Source organism: Scyliorhinus torazame, chromosome 14, assembly GCF_047496885.1.
Source record: "Scyliorhinus torazame isolate Kashiwa2021f chromosome 14, sScyTor2.1, whole genome shotgun sequence".
NCBI classification, from domain to species: domain Eukaryota; kingdom Metazoa; phylum Chordata; class Chondrichthyes; order Carcharhiniformes; family Scyliorhinidae; genus Scyliorhinus; species Scyliorhinus torazame.
In genome coordinates, this window is record NC_092720.1 from 108,386,908 (window position 1) to 108,408,379 (window position 21,472).

A 21,472-nucleotide genomic window follows, 5' to 3' on the forward strand; every position below is an offset into this window, starting at 1 on the left:
AGAATTCTCCAGCCATTCACTGGTGGCGGGATTCTCGAGTCCCGCCGGCAGCGCACCCCCGCCCGTGGGATTCCCAGCGGCATGGGGTGGCTTCAGTGAGAAATCCCATTCACAAACGGCAGGAGTGGAGAATATCGCTGCCAGCGAATGGTGCGCCAAATTCTCCAAACTCGCCAGCAGCGGTAGTGGAACGGACTCGCAACGGGAGACCAGGCCTTCATGTCTTGTTTGGAAATAATCACCTCAAGGCTTATTGTAACCGAGGGTGTATTTATTTCTGCATCATTTTGTAACATTTGGGGCTGGATTCTCTGCACCCCAACGCTGAAATCGCGTTCGGCAAAGGGGCGGAGAATCAAATTTCCCGCACGACATCGGGCCCGGCGCTGGTTCCGCGATTCTCTGGCCTCCGAAAAGCGGCATACTCCCGTGCTGATTATCCACCGCCTGAGGCCATTGCCTGATGTCCGCCCCGTTGTTCTCCATCCCCCACCGGCCGATTTCCCGACGGCGTGGACCACTCATGGTCCCACCGTAGGTGATACCCGCATGGCGGCTGCGGACTCAGTCCGGGTCCGCCACAGTCAGGGGAGGGCAGATTGGAGGGCAGGGGGGCCTCATTCGGGACTGGGGTTTTTTGTGCGGGCGGTCCGGGTCGGGCGCGCGGCCGATCAGGGGCACTATTTCCACGGTCCTGAATCTGAGTCCGCCATGTAGCACGACGAGGCCACTGGAGGCCGTCGCCGTGCGCGTGCACGGCCTCTGACCCGGAAGTGCGGGGGGCCGTATCGGCAGTTAGAGCTGCGAGCTCCATGACAGCTGCCTGCTAGCCCCTTGCAAGGCTGTGAATCTGTGGCCTTTTGACGCCAGTTTTTCTGGCATAAAAGACCACAGCGACATTCTCCCGAAACGGCGCGATGTCCGCCGACTGGCGCCCAAAATGGCGCCAATCAGACGGGCATCGCGCCGCCCTAAAGGTGCGGAATGCTCCGCATCTTTGGGGGCCGAGCCCCAACATTGAGGGGCTAGGCCGACGCCGGAGGAATTTCCTCCCCGCCAGCTGGTGGAAACGGCCTTTGTTGACATCCTCGGGCGGTGCATGCGCGGGAGCGTCAGTGGCCGCTGACAGTTTCCCACGTATGCGCAGTGGAGGGAGTCTCTTCCGCCTCCGCCATGGTGGAGACCGTGGCGGAGGCGGAAGGGAATGAGTGCCCCCACGGCACAGGCCCGCCCGCGGATCGGTGGGCCCCGTTCGCAGGCCAGGCCACCGTGGGGGCCCCCCCCCCCGGGGCCAGATCACCCCACGCCCCCCCCAGGACCCCGGAGCCCGCCCGCGCCGCCTTGTCCCGCCGTTCAAAAGGTGGTTTAATCCACGCCGGCGGGACAGGCAATTTATCGGCGCCAATCAGACGGGCACGCGCCGCCCCAAAGGTGCGGAATGCTCCACATCTTTGGGGGCCGAGCCCCAACATTGAGTGGCTAGGCCGGCGCCGGAGGGATTTCTGCCCCGCCAGCTGGCGGAAACGGCCTTTGTTGCCCCGCCAGCTGGCGCGGAAATGACATGTCGGGGCGGCGCATGCGCGGGAGCGTCAGCGGCCGCTGAAAGTTTCCCGCGCAGGCGCAGTGGGGAGAGTCTCTTCCGCCTCCGCCATGGTGGAGACCGTTGCGGAGGCGGAAGGGAAAGAGTGCCCCCACGGCACAGGCCCGCCCGTGGATCGGTGGGCCCCGATCGAGGGCCAGGCCACCGTGGGGCCACCCCCCCGGGGTCAGATCGCCCCGCACCCCCCCCAGGACCCCGGAGCCCGCCCACGCCGCCTTGTCCCGCCGGTAAGGTAGGTGATTTAATTTACGCCGGCGGGACAGGCAATTTATCGGCGGGACTTCAGCCCATCCAGGCCGGAGAATCCACCAGGGGGGCCCGCCAACCGGAGCGGCCCGATTCCCGCCCCCGCCGAATATCCAGTACCGGAGACTTCGGCAACCGGCGGGGGCGGGATTCACGGCAGCCCCCGGCGATTCTCCAACCCGGCGGGGTGTCGGAGAATGACGCCCCACAGGTTTCACGATAGCGTGAGGACATAGTCCCAAAACGGAGAATACAGCTCTTGGTTTCTGAGACAGAATAAATACAAGAATGCTGAACAAGGGCTGAACAAAGCTAGGAATTATGCAGTCTTTGATACATTTATATCTTTACTTGATGGCACAGTGCGCACAGAAAGGAATCTTAGAAATATATCGTTCGGGATGTTGCCAGCTGGGGAAATATGTTCTTGGGAGCATTCAAATGAGCGTTTGAAACACAATACACTCACCAGTGAACATCTGTTAACAACATTAACTGTGTATAAAGATGACAAATAAACAGACGGTTTACTATGTACATAATAAAGGGTAGTGAGTCAAAATAAACAAAGCACTTGGCTTTTTCCACTGACTACTTTTCTGAAAGCACTTTGTGTTTATAATACAATGTGAGGAGCTTATGGATTTTTCGCGAAGGTCGAGGCAGAAGCAGCTGATCTGATTGCCATGTCTCTAGCTTCTGGCCACTAATTCTGGCCTCCTGGCCTCAATTACCACTGATGGCACTGTGCTCAGTTGCCTAGACCCCAAACTTTGGAATTCCATCCCGACATCTCTGTGATCCCGAGCACACTCTGCTCCTTCCAGACACTCCTTAAAGTTTACCTCTTTAACCAAGTATTTGGTCATTTGATCTAATGGTGCTCATAGTCATACTTATTTTATAATCATAGAATTTACAGTGCCGAAGAAGGCCATTCGGCCCATCGAGTCTGCACCGGCCCTTGGAAAGAGCACTCGACCCAAGCCCACACCCTATCCCTGTAACCCAGTAACCCCACCCAACCTTCTTGGACACTAAGGACAATTTAGCATGGCCAATCCACGTAACCCGCAAATCTTTGGACTGTGGGAGGAAACCAGAGCACCCGGAGGAAACCCATGCAGACTCAGGGAGAACGTGCAGACTTCGCACAGACAGTGACCCAAGTCGGAATCGAACCTGGGACTCTGGAGCTGTGAAGCAACTGTGCTAACCACTATGCTACTGTGCTCCAGTGATGTTTCATTACATAGAAATGTGGAAAATATGAGCAGGAGGAGGCCATTTGGCCATTCGAGCCTGCTCTGCCATTCATAATGGCCATGGCTGATCATCCAACTCAATAGCCTCATCCTGCTTTCCCATCATTTCCTTTGATCTCCTTACCCCAAGTGCTATATCTAACTGCTTCTTGAAAACTTACATGTTTTGGCCTCAACTACTTCCTGTGGTAACAAATTCCACAGGCTCACCACTCTCTGGGTGAAGAAATTTCTTCTCATCTCTGTCCTAGTTCTGGACACCCCCACCATTGGAACATCCTTCTTGCATCCAACCTGTCCAGTCCTGTTAGATTTTTATAGGTTTCTATGAGATCCCCCCTCAATCTTCTGAACTCCAGCGAAAACAATCCTAACCGACTCAATCTCTCCTCATACGTCAGCCCTGCCATCCCAGAAATTACCTTGGTAAACCTTTGCTGCACTCCCTCCATAGCAAGAACATCCTTCCTCAGACAAGGAGACCAAAATGGCACACAATATTCCAGATGTGGCCTCACCAAGGCTCTGTATAATTGTAGCAGGACATCCCTGCTCCTGTACTCAGACACTCTCGCAATGAAGGCCAGCATAACATTTGCCTTCTTTACTGCCTGCTGCATCTGCATGCTTTCCTTCAGTGACTGGTGCACGAGGATACCCAGGTCGCATTGCACATTCCCCTCTCCTAATTTATTCAGATAATAGTCTTCCTTCTTGTTTTTGCCACCAAAGTGGCATTTATCCAAATTATGCTGCATCTGTCATTTACTTGCCCACTCATTCAACTTGTCAAAATCACGCTGAAGGATCTCTGCATCCTCCCACCCAACGGTGACATCTGAAAATTTGGAGATTTTGGCCGTGATTCTCCCTTCTGGGGACTAAGTCCCCACGCCGGTGGGAAAACAAGCGCCAACGACTCCGGCATCAACAGCCCCCCCAAGGTGAGGAATTCTCACCTTTTTAGGGGGGTAGGTGGACGCCGGAGTCGATAGAGCCACTCCAGCATGCGCGGAACAGTCGGCGTGATCTCACATGCGTGGAACAGCCGGTGTATTTTCGTGCATGCGCAGGGGGTTCTCTTCTCTGCTCCAGTCCCCGGCAATATGGCAGAGCCCTACAGGGGCCCGGGGCAGAAGAAAGAAGCCCCCCTCATGGAACAAGCCCGACCACAGATCGGTAGGCCCCAATCGCGAGCCAGGCCACCTTGGCCCTCCCCCCAGGGATTCCCCTGTGCCCCCCCGAGGACCGCCCCCGCATTCTCACCTGCCAGGTCCCACCATGGGAGAGGTGAGTAATTCACACCGGCGGGACTGGCCAAAAATGGACGGCCGTTTGGCACATCGGGGCTGGGAGAATCGCCGGGGCGGGAATCCCACTCCCACCCGAAAAATGGCGCCGGAGCATAGGGCAGCCGGCGTCGGGGCGGGATTCGCACCTCCCCCCGGGGATTCTCCGACCCGGCGCAAGGTCGGCAAATCTGGCCATTGCATTTTTGTTCCATAGTCTAAATTTAATATATATTGTGAATAGCTGAGGTCCTAGCACCAATCCCTGTAGTACCCCACTAGTCACTGCCTGCCAATTTTAATTGCTACACATTGTTTCCTGTCTGCCAACCAGATTACTATCTATCTTAATACCCCAACCCCATGCGCTTTAATATTACATGCTAATCTCTTATGTGAGACTTTGTCAAAAACCTTCTGAAAGTCCAAATAAACCACATCCACTGTCTCCCCTGATGTGTTGGGTGTTCTGGTGACATACAGGTCACCAACACTTGAAATAGTGCAACACTATTTTATTGAATCGTTAACTGTTTAAACTTACTTAGACTGTGGGTTAATACGATACTAGCTTTAACTAAAGACGTTTGCCTTGTCCTAACCAGTCAATGCACTCAGCACATGGTGAATGTCTGTGTTGCAGGCTGTGAGCTCTGTCCTCCTAGATAGCTGCAACTCGAATGAGCCGGAACTCTGATGCCCCCTGTCTTTATAGTGCGTGTGCTCTCACTGGTGATTGGCTGCGGTGTTGTGTGTGTTGATTGGTCCCACTGTGTGTCCACCAGTGTGTGTCTGCACCATGATATACCGGTGTATATTATGACAACCCCCTCATCAACTCTACTAGTTACATCCACAAAGAAATCCAGTAGATTTGTCAAGCATGATTCCCTCTTCATAAATCGATGCTGATTCTGTCCAATCCTGCCACTATTTTCTCAATGCTCTGCTATTAAATGGATTTGATAATGGATTCTAGAATTTTCTCAACTACCGACATCAGGCTTACTGGTCTATGCTTCCCTGTTTCCTCTCTACCTCCCTTTTTAAACAGTGGAGTTACATTAGCTACCTTCCAATCTGCAGGAACTGTCCCAGAGTCTATAGAATCCAGGAAGGTGCCCACTAATGCATCCACTATTTCTAGAGCTATTTCCTTAAGGACTCTGGGATGTAGATTATCAGGCCCTAGGTATTTATCAGCCTTCAATCCCATCAATTTCCCCAACACCATTTCTCTACTAATATTGATCTATTTCAGTTCCTCTCTCTCACTAAACCCTCTGTTCCCCACCATTTCTGCTATCTTATTTGTGTCCTCATTTGTGAAGACAGAACCAAAGAAACTTTTACAGTCAGTGTATGTGTTTCCAGCAAGATTACCCTCGTACTCTATTTTCCCCTTTTAATCAAACGCTTGGTCCTTCTTTGCTGAATTCCAAACTGCTTCCTATCCTCAGACCTGGGGCGAAATTCTCCGTTATCGACGGAAAGTCCGCCGATCGGCGCAAAAAACGGCGCAAATCCGACTTGCGTCACGTCGGAAAAATGGGTCGATAGTCTCCGGCCCAAAATGGGCTAGCAGCGACGTAACAGGATCCGCGCTTGCGCAGTGGTTCACGCCGTGCAGCGTCATACGCGCCGCACGGCGTGACGGCTCATGAGGCCACGCTGCTCCCCCCCACCCGACCGGAACACCCGACCGCAACACCCGACTGGATGACTGGCCGCCGCTCAGCCCCGAGGTTCGAGTCACGCGATGTGGAGGCGCTCCTGGACACGGTGGAGCAGAGGAGGGACGCCCTGTATCCCGGGCACGGCCGCAGAGTTGCCCCACGCCACAGCCGGCGTCTGTGGAGGGAAGTGGCAGAGGCTGTCACCGCTGTGGCCCTGACACCACGGACAGGCACCCAGTGCCACAAGAAGGTGAACGACCTCGTCAGAGCAGGCAGGGTGAGCATCCCCCATATCCCCCTCCCCCATATCCCCCATATCCCCCCTCCCCCATATCCCCCCCTCCCCCATATCCCCCCCCATATCTCCCCTCCCCCATATCCCCCCTCCCCCATATCCCCCCTCCCCCATATCCCCCCTCCCCCATATCCCCCCTCCCCATATCCCACCTCCCCCATATCCCCCCTCCCCCATATCCCCCCTCCCCCATATCCCCCTCCCCATATCCCCCCTCCCCATATCCCCCCTCCCCCATATCCCCCCGCATATCCTCCCTCCCCCATATCCCCCCTTCCCCCATATCCCCCCTCCCCCATATCCCCCCCTCCCCCATATCCCCCATATCCCCAAGTGAATCCAGCCCTAACCTTAACCTCTGCAATGCACGCGCCACCGATGGCGTGCATTCATATACCTGCCTAACAGTGTTGCCTTTTACCCCTGCCACCCCGCCCCCCCCCACAGGAGAAGCGCGCACACAACAATAGGGAGCATGTGAGGACTGGAGGAGGCCCCGCTGATGAGAGGCCACTGACCGAACACCAGGAAAGGGCCCTGGAACTGGCTGGCGGACCTGAGGACCGGGAAGTTGCTGATGCAGAGGTCGGGGGCGTACTAGTAAGTGAGCCACCGATAGACCGTCCCCATATCCCCGCTCCCCTATATCCCCCTCCCCCGTATCACCTGATCACTGCCTGATGTCTAACCATGCATGCTTCATTGTGTATCGCAGGACCAAACATCCAGGCACCCATCCCCGCAGATGCAGACCGCCCGCAGGATGCCCCTCGGAGACCATGGGAGACGGAGAGACCCGCACCCTCCAGCATGCGACGCCCGCAGGATGCCCCTCGGAGACCACGGGAGACGGAGAGACCTGCACCCTCCAGCATGCGACACCCGCAGGATGCCCCTCGCACAACACAGGAGACGGAGAGACCTGGAGCAACAGGGAGACGACACCCCCGTCACGTGCGGGAGCGACCACCCAGCGACGAGGGGGCAGCCACAGGCCCCCGTCACATCCGAGCCAGGACACCACTACCCAGGACACCACTCCCCAGGACACCACTACCCAGGACACCACTACCCAGGACACCACTACCCGGGACAGCAGTACCCGGGACAGCACTACCCAGGAAGACGAAATACCGGACAGTGACTCAGAGTGGATGGGTGGAGACGAACCCCCACCCCAAAGTGCCATGGACTCAGAGTGGGACGAAGAGCACGACACAACGCCATTGCTGTCACCAACACCCTCCACCATCGCAGAAACACTCACCACGGTTGGGCACTTTAGTGATGAGGCGTCTGGTACACTCACTGGTGTGCATAACACAGCCGTCCCGGTACAGCAGGTGGAGGTAGGAGCAGCAGAGGGGCCGGACAGTCGGAGGGCAGCCCAGCCCAAGCGAACATCTGCCGCCCAGATGGATCCCGGGTTCCTGGAGTTACCACACCCACACATAGATCCGATGCAACCACCGACCCGGAGACGAGCGAAGAGGATGACGGGCGGCTTGCGGCGGCTGTGGTCGCAGATGGAGGAGTCCACCCACGTCCAGGAGCTGGGAGTGGTGCCAGTCATGCGTGCCACCCAGGCCGACACCGCACGGGTGGCGTCCGCGGTGGAGGCAATGGGTGCGACGGTGTCAGACATGGGGAACGGTTTGCGAGGCCTGGGGCTTTCCGTGCAGGCGGCGTCTGTGGCCCAGGAAATGGCTGCCCTCTCACAGGAGGCCATGAGCCAGTGCCAGCGCCAGATGGCAGAGGCGCTCAACGCCATAGCCCAGTCTCAGCAGGCCATGGCCCAGTCTCAGCAGGCCATGGCCCAGTCTCTGCAGGCCATCGCTGAGGGCATCGGCTCCAGTGGCCATGTGCGAGCCGGCGTCGCACTGTCACAGACAGGGTTTGCCAACCCCCTGGGCTCCATGGCTGAAAACCTGCAGAACCCTGTCGATACCAGCACGGGCCTCCAGGACTGGCAGCGCCAGATGTCGGGGGGCGTCGGATGGCCAGTCCGTTCACATCCCCCACCCATGTAGAGGCCTGGGGGCCATCGGGCACCCCGAGGGAGGAGGAGGTGGTGTGGTCCGTCCCGGCTCCCTCTGTAGGGTAGGTCCCGGTACACCGCGACACCTCGGACTCCCCCCCTTCCGTCCCAGGTGCATCGGGTGGGCAACGGGCAGGACAGGCTGGCAGCTCGCCATCCCAGTCGCCCGGGCTGCAGCCTGGCCCATCTAGGCCAGGACGCCCCAGGAAACGGCCGCCAAAGGGATCCAGTGTCAGAGGGCAGGAATCACAGGAGTCCACCTCCAGTTCTGCTGTACCATCTGGGGAACCACGTAGACGTAGTCAAAGGGCCCGTAAGGCCAAACAATTAGACACTGAGTAAGTTGGCACGGTTGCAGGGCACAGATGAGTTTTAGGGGCTAGGGCACGTGCATGAACTCCTTTGGTTATTAAAGTCAATGTTCCACCTACAGAAGCTGCCTTTGTGCTCTGTCCAAAGTGTGCGGGGGTGTCATGTACGTTGAGCGCAAGTGTGTGTGTGAGGGGTGGTCTTACCTCAGCCCCAGGTGAGTCTGCCCCCTTCCCCCTGGGCCGCCATCAACATCCCCCGGGCAGAGGACGGGACCGTGCGCTGCAGTGTCACAGCCGCATGCAGGGATGGTCCGGGTGGATGGTGGTACTGTGACCATGGGTCAGACATAGTCCAACGATGTAGAGCCAGGAGCTCACCGCAGGGCGGGTTGTCATCATCCTCCATGGCCTGCGATAGACACGCGTCCACCCGCAACTGTGTGAGCCCGGCCCGTTGTGCCGCAGGTGGATCGGCAATGGGGGGGGGGGCGGGGGGTGCATGCGGGTGGGGTGGGTGGGGTTGGGGAGGGGGGTGAGGGTACTGGGTGGGTGGATGGGTGGGGGGTGTGGGTGGTCGGCTGTTGCCATGGTGTGCGGTCTGTGGCCATACTACCCGATTCCCACGCCCATCTAGTCAGTGAAGCGGGTGTCTATCAGTCTGTCCCGTGCCCGCTGTGCCAGCCGGTAACAGTGGACAGCCACCCGCCTGTGTCTACCCGTCTGCCCTGACCATTACCCCCATCCCCCTAATCCAGGGAGGACTGCGCCTCTTCCTGCTGCTCCTCCACTCCGCCCTCCTCTGCCTGCGGCACATCGCCCCTCTGTTGGGCTATGTTGTGCAGGACGCAGCACACCACAATGATGCGGCCGACCCTATCTGACCGATACTGGAGGGCGCCCCCAGAGAGGTCCAGGCACCTGAAACGTATCTTCAGCACGCCAAAGCACCTCTCTATCACTCCCCTTGTCGCTACATGGGCATCATTGTAGCGGTTCTCCCCCTCATTGCGTGGCCTCCGTATAGGCGTCATCAGCCACGATCGCAATGGGTAGCCCCTGTCGCCGAGCAACCAGCCCCTCAGCCGGGGATGGCGTCCCTCGTACATGCCGGGGGTGGATGACCGCGACAACACGAATGAGTCGTGTATACTGCCTGGGTGACGGGCGCAGACGTGCAGGATCATCATGCGGTGGTCGCAGACCGCCTGTACGTTCATCAAATAGGTCCCCTTCCTATTAGTGAACACGGCCCTGTTATCTGCAGTTGGCCGCACGGCAACGTGCATCCCATCGATCGCGCCCTGGACCATGGGGAACCCGGCCACGGCAGAGAAGCCCACGGCCCGGGCATCTTGGCTGGCCCGGTCCACGGGGAAGCGGATGTAGCGATGCGCCATGGCATATAGCGCATCTGTCACTGCCCGGATGCACCGGTGCACCGATGTCTGCGATATGCCGGACAGGTCCCCACTCGGTGCCTGGAATGACCCCGTTGCATAAAAGTTCAGGGCCACCGTAACCTTGACGGACACGGGGAGAGGGTGTCCCCCGCCAGTGCCACGCAGTGACAGGTGTGCAGCAGGTGGCAGATGTGTGCCACGGTTTCCCGGCTCATCCGGAGTCTCCTCCTGCATTCCCGGTCCGTGAGGTCCTGGTATGACTGCCTGGGACGGTACACACGGGGCGCCCTCGGGTGCCTCCGTTGCCGTGGGGCCGCGACGTCCTCCTCCCCCCTCCTCGTCCTGTCGGTCAGGTGTCCCTCCAGCCTGGGCGGCTGCCACCTGCCCCTCTGCAGCAGCCTGCGCCGCCTCTCTGGCACGCTCCTCCTCCTCATCCTCCTCCTCATCCAGGGCAACATAGACATGAGCGGCTGCCGCCACGGCGGCCAACATCGCTGGATGATCTGAAAACATGATGGCCTGGTGGGGGGAGGGGAACGACGACATGTCATCATTGCCCATATCCCCTCCTCCCCCCAGCCAGGTGGCATGGACCGCATGGGTCCAACTGTTGGAGGCTGGCACCTAGCCAGGTGGACCAACGCACTTGCCCTCCCATCCCCCTCCCCGGCACGGACACCCCCCCAACCTCCACCCCGGCACGGACCCCCCCATCCCCCTCCCCGGCACGGACCCCCCCCCCCAACCTCCACCCCGGCAGGGACCCTCCCATCCCCCTCCCCGGCAAGGACCCCCCTCCCGGCACTCCCCCGGAGCCCAGCCTACTCTAACCACCCCCCCTCCCCGCCGCACACACACACACACAAGCCGAGACACACCTCTCCTCACGCATTCAGACTGCGGCCACGCCATCGCCTGCCCAGAGCCAACCCCCCAGGCTGTCACTCACCTCCACGCTGGTCGGCGTGAACCTAGAGCACAGGGTCACGCCGATGAAAAGGAGGTTTAATTTACGTCGACGTGAACGGTCATCACGTCGACGGGACTTCGGCCCATTCGGAAGGGAGAATATTGGCAGGCCGAAAATCGGCTGCCTTGCGCAGACCCGTGACATTCTCCGACGGCAGCGGCGACATTAACGCCGACTTTTCTCCCTTCGGAGACTTCGGCAACCGGCGGGGGCGGGATTCACGGCGGCCAACGGCCATTCTCCGACCCTCTGTGGGGTCGGAGAATGACGCCCCTGTTGTTTTACTTCCACAATTTGTATGCTGCTCCCTTGAATCGAATACTTGAGTACTATCTCCAATTCACCTTTCCCATTTTATTTTTGAGTCAGACAGGAATAAACAATTGTTGCAGTTCCCGCATGCGCTCTTTGAATGTTTGTCAATGCCGATCCATTCCTTTAAGAAGCGTTCCCCAATCGATCATAGCCAACTCACGCCTCATATCATCGTAGATTATTTTATTAAGATTCCGCTAACCCTCTATGCAAAACCTCTTTCTTCGTCCTATCCATGTTGTTGGTATCTACATGGACCCAACAACGGGATCCTCCCCCTTCCACTGTAACTCCCTCTCCAGCCTGGAGCAAATGTCCAAAACCCTTGCACTGGGCAGGCAACACAGCTTTCAGGACTCTCAATCTTGGCTACAGAGAACTATACTGTCTCCAACTATGACTACATTTCCCTTCAATGTCTCCCTGTACCATGGTGTTATTGCCAATTTGCTCATCCTCCCCACAGTCTCCACTCTCGTCCACACAGGGAGCAAGAATCTTTAACCTGTTCGACAAGGGCAGGGGCTGAGGGTCCTGAAGTGCTACCTTTTGGATACCTCTACATGCCTCACTTGTAGTCATATCCTGGTGCTCCTGATCACTGGCCAAATTCAAGGTAATTAATCTAAGGGGTGTGACTTCCTCCTGAAATACAGCATCCAGGTCTGAATGTCTGAAGCTCAGGCTCCAGTTCATTAACTATGAGCCGAAGTTCCTCAAGCAATTTACCACATTTACCACATTTGTGGTCACTATGAACCACAATGGGGTCCACTAGCTCCCACATGCTGCAGCTACAACACATTGCCTGGACCTGCATCCCTTTTTATTTCATTGGATTTTCAATTTGTTTTTAATTTGACTACTGCTCTTTAGTTTTCACACTATTTTTTTTCTACCTAGCTCTCAATAGCAAAGCAAGTCCAAAAAGGTAGAAGAGAGAATATTCACCGACCAAACTACCTGTGATATAACACAGTGTTCACTCGTAGGATGACTGCAACTTATATCCCAGTTCTCTGGCTTAGTCTGCTTCTGCCCCCACTGATTCTATTATGCTTGCTCTGATTTTTACTTATCCCTGGTTCTCCTCAGTTGGTATATTTCATTGTGTTGTGATTTATCATGTCAATCAGAAGTGTCTCACAAGGCATATGATATAAAATAAATTATTCTAAAGTGCTGTGTTAAGAATTGAGGAAAATTAAAATTAAAAAATGGAATTGGGATAAAATAAAAAGAGAAATATATGAGGGGAGCTATCTGAAGGAGATATGGGGCGAAATTCTCCCCCAACGGCGCGATGTCCGCCGAGTGGCGCCAAAAACGGCGCCAATCAGACGGGCATCGCGCTGGCCCAAAGGTGCGGAATGCTCCGCATCTTTGGCGGCCTAGCCCCAACATTGAGGGGCTAGGCCGACGCCGGAGGGATTTCCGCCCCGCCAGCTGGCGGAAATGGCGTTTGTTGCCCCGCCAGCTGGCGCGGAAATGCGGCGCATGCGCGGGAGCGTCAGCGGCCGCTGTCAGTTTCCCGCGCATGCGCAGTGGGGAGAGTCTCTTCCGCCTCCGCCATGGTGGAGGCCGTAGCGGAGGCGGAAGGGAAAGAGTGCCCCCACGGCACAGGCCCGCCCGCGGATCGGTGGGCCCCGATCGCGGGCCAGGCCACCGTGGGGGCACTACCCGGGGTCAGATCGCCCTGCGCCCCCCCCCCAGGACCCCGGAGCCCGCCCACGCCGCCTGGTCACGCCGGTAAATACCAGCTTTGATTTACGCCGGCGGGACAGGCAATTTCTGGGCGGGACTTCGGCCCATCCGGGCCGGAGAATCCAGCGTGGGGTCCCGCCAACCGGCGCTGCCCAATTCCCGCCCCCGCCCAATCTCCGGTACCGGAGACTTCGGCGGGGGCAGGATTCACGGCAGCCAACGGCCATTCTCCGACCCGGCGGGGGGTCGGAGAATGACGCCCATGATCTGTAAATTAGCATACCAGTGGGAAAAGCAAATGTTTACCTGTGTGACTGGAAGAAGACAATGGGGTGTGGAAGAGGTAACTTCAAAGTCAATTGGCACTTAAATGCTAAAAGGCCATGTCCACGGGGTGGGTAACATCAAAGGAAAAGAATGATACACCCATAGCACAATAACTGGGAGAAAGGGCCACAGGAGATAGAGGCAGCTACCATCACAGCCACACCCAGCTACAGAAAACAGACTCTCCAGAAAACAAGTTATTGCTAAAAGGGCAGCCACTGAAATCCAAAACTCGAATCGAGAAGATTACGCCTTCGCTGAAGGCGGTTTTCCCAAATGTGGACAAATAACCTTTGTGTGATAATTATCTACTGGATTCAGCTCATCGAGTTATGTAATATTGGATGTTGTTTGGGAACAAGGGTGTCTCAGAGTTTAGGAAACGTAGAACAAAGGGGTAACGTCATGTAATAATGTGTGTGTATAGCTATCAATGTAGTTAAGTATATTATTGTCGTGTATTATAGTCCTTCCTGTCATGTGTCCTATTAAGTTAACAAATATTCTTTGTTATAAATAAATAAATATTCTTATTTTTGATCACAAAATGATTGGACTATTCATTCATCCCTTGTTTGCATATCTTTTCTCACATTATACCAAATTGAAAATATACATCACTAAGAACCAGTGTTCCAAGTTACAACAATTTTGGGATGCCCTCGCATTTAACATCAGCAGGGTTCTTAACAGTTTTGTTAGTTAATTATTATCTGTTTATTTCAGAACCAGTTTCCCAGCCTGTGACAGTGATTCATGGTAACTACGTCAGTTCACAAAACATAAGTTTGAACTGTTCTGTCTCCAATGGAACAAATGTTATAATTCACTGGGTAAAGGTGTCCATTTCTGGAGATCACCATGAAATATATGATGGGACAGTGCTTGTGATAGACTGTGTTACTGAAGAGGAGCAATATGTATACAGATGCATAGCAGAAAACCCAGTTAGTAACGCAACCAGCAATCCAGTGAATATCGATCTATGTGACAAGACCAATCACACTGGTAAGAAATTTGGAAAAGTGATCTATATTATGATAGCAACTCTTTATTGTAGTTTTTTTCTCACAGGGATTCGCCTGAAAATATTCTGCCATGATGTTCAGACACATACCCTCCTCTATCCATGGCTAAAACATTTGGGTATTTGGGCTATGAAGGGGGGGGGGGTTACAGAAAATGGCCACATTGCTGAGAGATGGCATTTCCAATTGCTGTAGGATAATGGAGAAAACTCTAGCCTAATTAATATCCGATTCACAAATTCTCCAAATCTCAATGGTTTTCTGTTCCACAACAATAAATATATTTTGAGCCAGGAAGTTTAAGCTGGTTCAAATAAAGCAAAAGATAATTGGTGCCAATGAGAACAAAAGGAGAATTCACTTGCTCTGTATTAAAGTATTATAATGCTTTTCCAGTGCATCATTTTACATGCGCCATCAAGCTTAACATGTCTATGATTCAAATCTCAGCCTCTGCCCTACAAAGCATTGTTTACACACCTTCAATGATCATCATCTGCCGATTTACAATGAAGCTTTTCAAGCTCTACCAAACCCAATGATTAATTCTCTGCTTTATGCTTCGCCTCCCCCCGCCCCCAATATAATGGTTTGTTTTAAACTGCTGCATATTATTACATTAATGTGATAGTAAAGGATATTGTAAATAACATGCTAAATGATGCAGGTGCTATTTTGACAGAAGCTGATGTAATTTGTGTCCAAAACATGTCACTGTTGACTTTTCCTGCCAATTTCTCTATTAATGGTTTTGTATAGTTCCAATTCAGCTGTGCGCAGATAGCCATTGCATCATTTGAAGTGTAAGCATGAACAGCATCTAAATAAAAATCCGTCATCACAGTATTCAATCTAATTTTATTTGTAATGTTTCACAAGTCAATTTGTCAGGTCTTTAAAAGGGAAATTGACAGTCCTCTATAGGATGTATTGCGATATCCAGAGACAGATAATTCAAATAACTTCTCCTTTTTGCATAGCTGAACTGTGGATTGCTAAAGGTTTCAGTGCAATGACCCTTTTGTGCCACTGGACCTCAGCTGTGAATCTTACTCTTTGACTTACCTTATTTGACTTACCTTACAACAGTACCATTTGTGTAATGTTGCCAAATTGTGTTTTCATGTCATCAAGTCATCTTTGGATTTATTGTTAAACTAATATTCAATGCAATTTTGTGCCTCATTTCTTTTGCATGAAGCAGAACATTGGCTGGTTTTATTCGTCAGGTTGTCAAATTGCCAGCTATTTGGAACAAAAAATTATGTTCCGATTTTGCTATTGTAACAACAGCAAAACTATCAGCGTTCACCATCACCATGACAGCAACATCTGACATCCATACAAATGTCGTTAAACGTAGAATCCTAGAATCACTGCTGTCACTGCTCCTCCAAAGGGAGTAATGTTAATATCCTTGCAGATGGAAATCAATTCCAAAACGCAGAATTAATGTGGATGCTCACTGTTTTCGCATTATTCACTCCGTGAGTTAAGGATTAAGCCCTGTTAATTGAGATATAGCTGAGTTTTAACATTGCACTGTCATAATTACTGCTGATTAACCTACCTGGCCCTGAAAACTAATTTTACATTTCTGAAATGTCAATTTTCTCAATTCCTTGATAAAAAAAATCCATAGATTTTTTAAATGATTGTTTTAATGTTTATTTATGGTATGTTGGCTTCTACCTGAATCCCATGTGAATGTCCTATATAATGTTTCACAAGTCAATTTGTCAGGTCTTTAAAATGGAAATTGACAGTCCTCTATGATGTGTTGGGTGTTCTGGATCACAAACAGGTCACCAACACTGGAAGTGGTGCAACTCTATTTTATTATAAGGTTAACTATATTAACATATTTGAACTGTGGGTAAATGCAACACCAGCTTTTACTGTTGACCCTTGCCTAGTCCTAACCAGGTGATTCACTCAACACATGGTGAATGTCTGTGTTGCAGGCTGTGAGCTCTGTGCTCCGAGCTGGCTGCTGCTAGAATGAGCGGGAACTCTCCTGTCCCCTGTCTTTATAGTGCGTGTGCTCTCACTGGTGATTGGCTGCGGTGTTGTGTCTGCTGATTGGTCCCACTGCATGTCCATCAGTGTGTGTGTGTTTGCACCATAATATACTGGTGTATATTATGACACTCTTTAGGATGTATTGCGATATCCAGAGACAGATAATACAAACAACTTCTCCTTTTTGCATAGCTGAACTGTGGATTTCCGAAGATTCCATAGAGTTTTAAAATTATTGTTTAAATGTTTATTTATGATATGTTGGCTTCTGCATGAATCCCAAGTGAATGTCCAATCTTTTGTTTCCTCTAAAATTATAAATAGTAAACAATAAACCAGTTTATTACTTCAATGTGAAAGGCTGCTTAGCCTACTTGAAGACACCAAAGTTGCTGCTTGCCAGAGATTCCCTACAGCTGACACCAGAGAAAGAAGTTAGGGGATAAAGTTGAACTGCAGATGTACGAGGCAAGTTTTTTACGCAGAGGGTAGTGAGTGCCTGGAACTCGCTACCGGAGGAGGTAGTGGAAGCAGGGACGATAGGGACATTTAAGGGGCATCTTGATAAATATATGAATAGGATGGGGATAGAAGGATACGGACCCAGGAAGTGTAGAAGATTGTAGTTTAGTCGGGCAGCATGGTCGGCACGGGCTTGGAGGGCCGAAGGGCCTGTTCCTGTGCTGTACATTTCTTTGTTCTTTGTTCTTTGTTCTTTGCACACACCATAAATCTTCTATCAGGTCAGCAGCAGATGCAAAATGCAGTTTTTTGCAACATGGAACCAATCCTTGACATTGTGCATAAACTCAGTACATGATCCAGTGTGCGTAAATATCCCAAAACAGTTCAGACCATATTTGGGCAAGATAACATCAGAAAGAACAAGGAAAAAAGGAAAAGAGGTAAAGTGGCCTCTTAGACCTGCCTTGATGGAAACTTAAGAATAACTATTTCCACCCATCGGATTGGATACAAGCTTATCACCAAAAAATAAAAGAAGTTAGCAGATGTTTTTTCATGCAGGTGGTTCATCGAATATGGAATGCTTCATCAGAAACAGTGGTGGTAGCAGAATCCAAAATGGCTTTCAAATGAGAAGCAATTGAGATTTGCAAAATGAAATGTTTAGAAAGGACGTGTATAGCAGTGGGTGCCGAAGTGGTTCTCTCAGCGTCAGCATGGGTATGATGAGTTGGATGATCCCCTCTTCTTTCACAAAATACTATAAATCTGTTTTAGGTAAGAGAAAACATTTGATGGTCCTGGTCTCTGTGGTGACATTTCTGATTTTATCCATTGTGCCTTTGAGAAAGCTGGCCACAGTTAAAGAGGTAAGTACCACAGTTTAAATTATCATGAAACCCCCAAAGAATGCAGTCATTACCTAGTGGCCTGTTACTTCATTATCTGCTACTATTTGTAGAGAAGCTCCGGGCGGGATTTTCCACGTCCTCCGTGACATGTTTTCTGGTGGCGGAGGCAGCTCGGCATTGGCTACTAGCAGGATCTTCCGGTTCCACCAATGCTTCGGGAAAATCCTGCCCTATATGTCTTTATTCCCCAAATGTTTATCAAGTAAGAAAGTAAGAATTTACAGTGCAGAAGGAGGCCATTCGGCCCATCGAGTCTGCACCAGCCCTTGGAAAGAGCACTCTACCCACGCCCACACCTCCACCCTATCCCCATAACGCAGTAACCCCACCTAACCTTTTTGGACACTAAGGGCAATTTAGCATGATCAATCCACCTAAACTGCACATCTTTGGACTGTGGGAGGAAACCGGAGCACCCGGAGGAAACCTATACAGATACGGGGAGAATGTGGAGACTCCGCATAGACAGTGACCCAAGCCGGGAATCGAACCTGGGACCCTGGAGCTGCGAAGCAGTTGTGCTAACCACTATGCTACCGTGCTGCCTTCATCGTCAAGAAGGGACATAATTTTAAGGTGATTGGAGGAAGGTATAGGGGAGATATCAGAGGTAGGTTCTTTACACAGAGAGTGATGGGTGTGTGGAATGCACTGCCAGCAGAGGTGGTGGAGTCAGAGTCATTTGGGACATTTAAGCGACTCTTAGACAGGCACATGGGCAGCAGTAAATTGAAGGGGTGTCGGTTAGGTTGATCTTAGATTAGGATAAATGGTCGGCACAACATCGTGAGCTGAAGGGCCTGTACTGTGCTGTACTGTTCTATGTTCTATGTTCTATGCCCCTCCAGCAACTTAGTTTTTTTTAAAGATCAGAGGGAATTAATTATGGAAATTGGAGAGCCATTGGCCATAAGCTTCTATCCTCCTTTGAAATAAGGGTGGTGCCGGAGGACTGGAGAATTGCAAATCTTAGATCCTCATTCTGAACAGAGAATAAGGATAAATCCAACAACTACAGGCTTGTCAGTTTGACATCAGTGGAGGGAAAGCTTTTAGAATCACTGGATGGAATTCTGTTCCAGTAGCGCAGGTCCAGAAGTGGATGCAACTTCTGCTCACAGCTGGAAAGGCTGGCTGATCATGCAGTGATAAGCAAATAAGATGTGCAGAGGTATGAAATCCAGCCAACGATGCAGTGGTGACTACCAGGAAGGTGCCACACCCACCATCGACTGACAGGATTGGAGGCCCAGGCATCATTTTAACATTTTTAAGCAGAACACGGACATGTACCCATTGCTGACAAACCAATAGTGTGTTCTGCAGGGTCTAGTATAAATCCACAGGATAACTTGGCTCCAGAATCGCCCTTCCTCTCTGACTCTGAGCCACAGGTTATTTTCCTTCACCTCCAGACTGAGGCATCACGGGTGGGATTCTCCATTGCCCGACGCCGATATTGTAATCGGCGATTGGGCGGAGAATTGATTCCGACGCCGGAATCGGAGCCGGCGCCGGTTTGCGAGTCTCCGCCCCCTCCAAACCGGCGTCACCTTGATACGCGCCGCATGCAGTCGCATTGCTGTTGGCACCTCACCGGCCGGCCCACTCGCGATGCACCGCCCCAGATGGGTGGAGTTCTTGAAGGCACGGGCCACGTGTCCTCGCAGAAACCATGAACCTGGCGTGGCGACTGCGGAAGGTGCCCAGCGCCGCCACACTCGGCCTGGATCCGTGCCGCTGGTTGGGAGGGCTTCAGCGAGGGCTGGGGGGACTGGTGGGGGTTGGCCAGGGTGTGGACTGTGGGGTCACAGTTTGCGGGTCGGGTCAGCGTACGGCCGGCGCCATGTTGTACAACGCAACTGGTGCAGGTCATCAGCTGTGCAGATGAGCGGCACGAGACCCGGCCATTCTCCGGCCGTTTTCGGCACGTGAGGTGGGAGATTTGGTCGGTGCCAAAGGGTGCCCCTCACCGGTACCAAAATCAGTGAGGGATTCATGCTGATTTTCATTGTGTAGACCTCCCGCGGATTCTCCATTCGAGCCGGAACAGACAAAGAATGGCCACAGTTTAGTGATGCCTTCCTGCAGATTTTCCTCCAGGCTGTCTGGGAAACGTGCAAAGTGGTTTCCCCACTGATGGCACCAGGGTACCTTCTGCCTGACCATGGAGGCCCGGGTAGAAATTGCAGCAGAGGTCAGCAGGCTAGGGGTCGACAGGCACACCTGGGTTCAGTGCAAGAAAATGACCTATTGGGATGCGTAAAACATGGCTTTACCTCAATGTGGCTCTAATGAGGGCATCAAACAATGTGTCTCAGTGAGCGGAGAGAGCAACCAGCTGGTAGAATGCATTGTACCCCTCAGCAGCAGATGTATCATGAGGCCTGAATATATGTGAACCAGAATTTGCAGGAAAAATGGTGCAAATGACATGGGAATTAGATTGTGGAGTACTTACCCAGGAGGATCCATTATCTATCAGAGGGATGATTATGGCGACAAGCTGGGATTGTGTGTCCTTTGAAGTTATATTAATTCTTCTTTTCTGTCTGCAGGGGCAAATGGCTCAGAATGCCATCGAGCAGGCAACAACAGAAGCAACCATAAACCAGGAAATGGAAGGGAGGGAGGTACTCAGGAAAATTAGTCAACAGAGAAGGGACACTGAGTAAATTGTTGTGCGGGTTGACAAGAACATGGATCCTGGTGGACTACTTCGTAAGGCTTAAAAGAAATGTCAAGTTAGATAATTGATGCATTGGTTTTAATTTATAATAATAATCTTTATTGTCACAAGTTAACTTACATGAACACTGCAATGAAGTTACTGTGAAAATCTCCTAGTTGCCACACTTCAGTGCCTGTTCGGGTACACTGAGGAAGAATTCAGAATGTCCAAATTACCTAACAGTACATCTTTCGGGTCTTGTGGGAGGCAACCGGAGCACCCGGAGGAAACACACAGAGACACGGGGCGAAATTCTCCCCCAACGGCGCGATGTCCGCCGACTGGCGCCCAAAATGGCGCCAATCAGACGGGCATCGCGCCGCCCCAAAGGTGCGGAATGCTCCGAATCTTTGGGAACCGAGCCCCGACATTGAGGGGCTAGGCCGGCGGCGGAGGGATTTCCGCCCCGCCAGCTGGCAGAAACGGCGTTTGTTGCCCCGCCAGCTGGCGCGGAAATGACATCCCCGGGCGGCGCATGCGCGGGAGTGTCAGCGGCCGCTGACAGTTTCCCGCGGATGCGCCGTGGGGAGAGTCTCTTCCGCCTCCGCCATGGTGGAGGCCGTTGCGGAGGCGGAAGGGAAAGAGTGCCCCCACGGCACAGGCCCGCCCGCGGATCGGTGGGCCCCGATCGCGGGCCAGGCCACCGTGGGGGCACCCCCTGGGGTCAGATCGCCCCGCGCCCCCCCAGGACCCCGGAGCCCGCCCACGCCACCTTGTCCCGCCGGTAAATACCTACTTTAATTTACGTCGGCGGGACAGGCAATTTCTCGGTGGGACTTCGGCCCATCCGGGCCGGAGAATTGAGCGGGGGGGCCCGCCAACCAGTGCGGCCCGATTCCCGCCCCCGCCCAATCTCCGGTACCGGAGACTTCGGCAACC

At 52.9% G+C, this 21,472-nt stretch overlaps 1 protein-coding gene across 1 annotated transcript in view; it reads left to right on the forward strand.

The window, feature by feature from the left end:
- Positions 1-20,537, forward strand: part of LOC140389048 (hepatic and glial cell adhesion molecule-like) — a 38,089-nt gene extending 17,552 nt beyond the window's left edge. Inside the window, exons 4-6 of the mRNA XM_072473208.1 lie at positions 14,163-14,444; positions 17,729-17,820; positions 20,421-20,537. Of these exons, the coding sequence (XP_072329309.1) occupies positions 14,163-14,444; positions 17,729-17,820; positions 20,421-20,537 (491 nt within the window). The remainder of the gene's footprint in view (positions 1-14,162; positions 14,445-17,728; positions 17,821-20,420) is intronic.
- Positions 20,538-21,472: the final 935 nt, after the last annotated feature.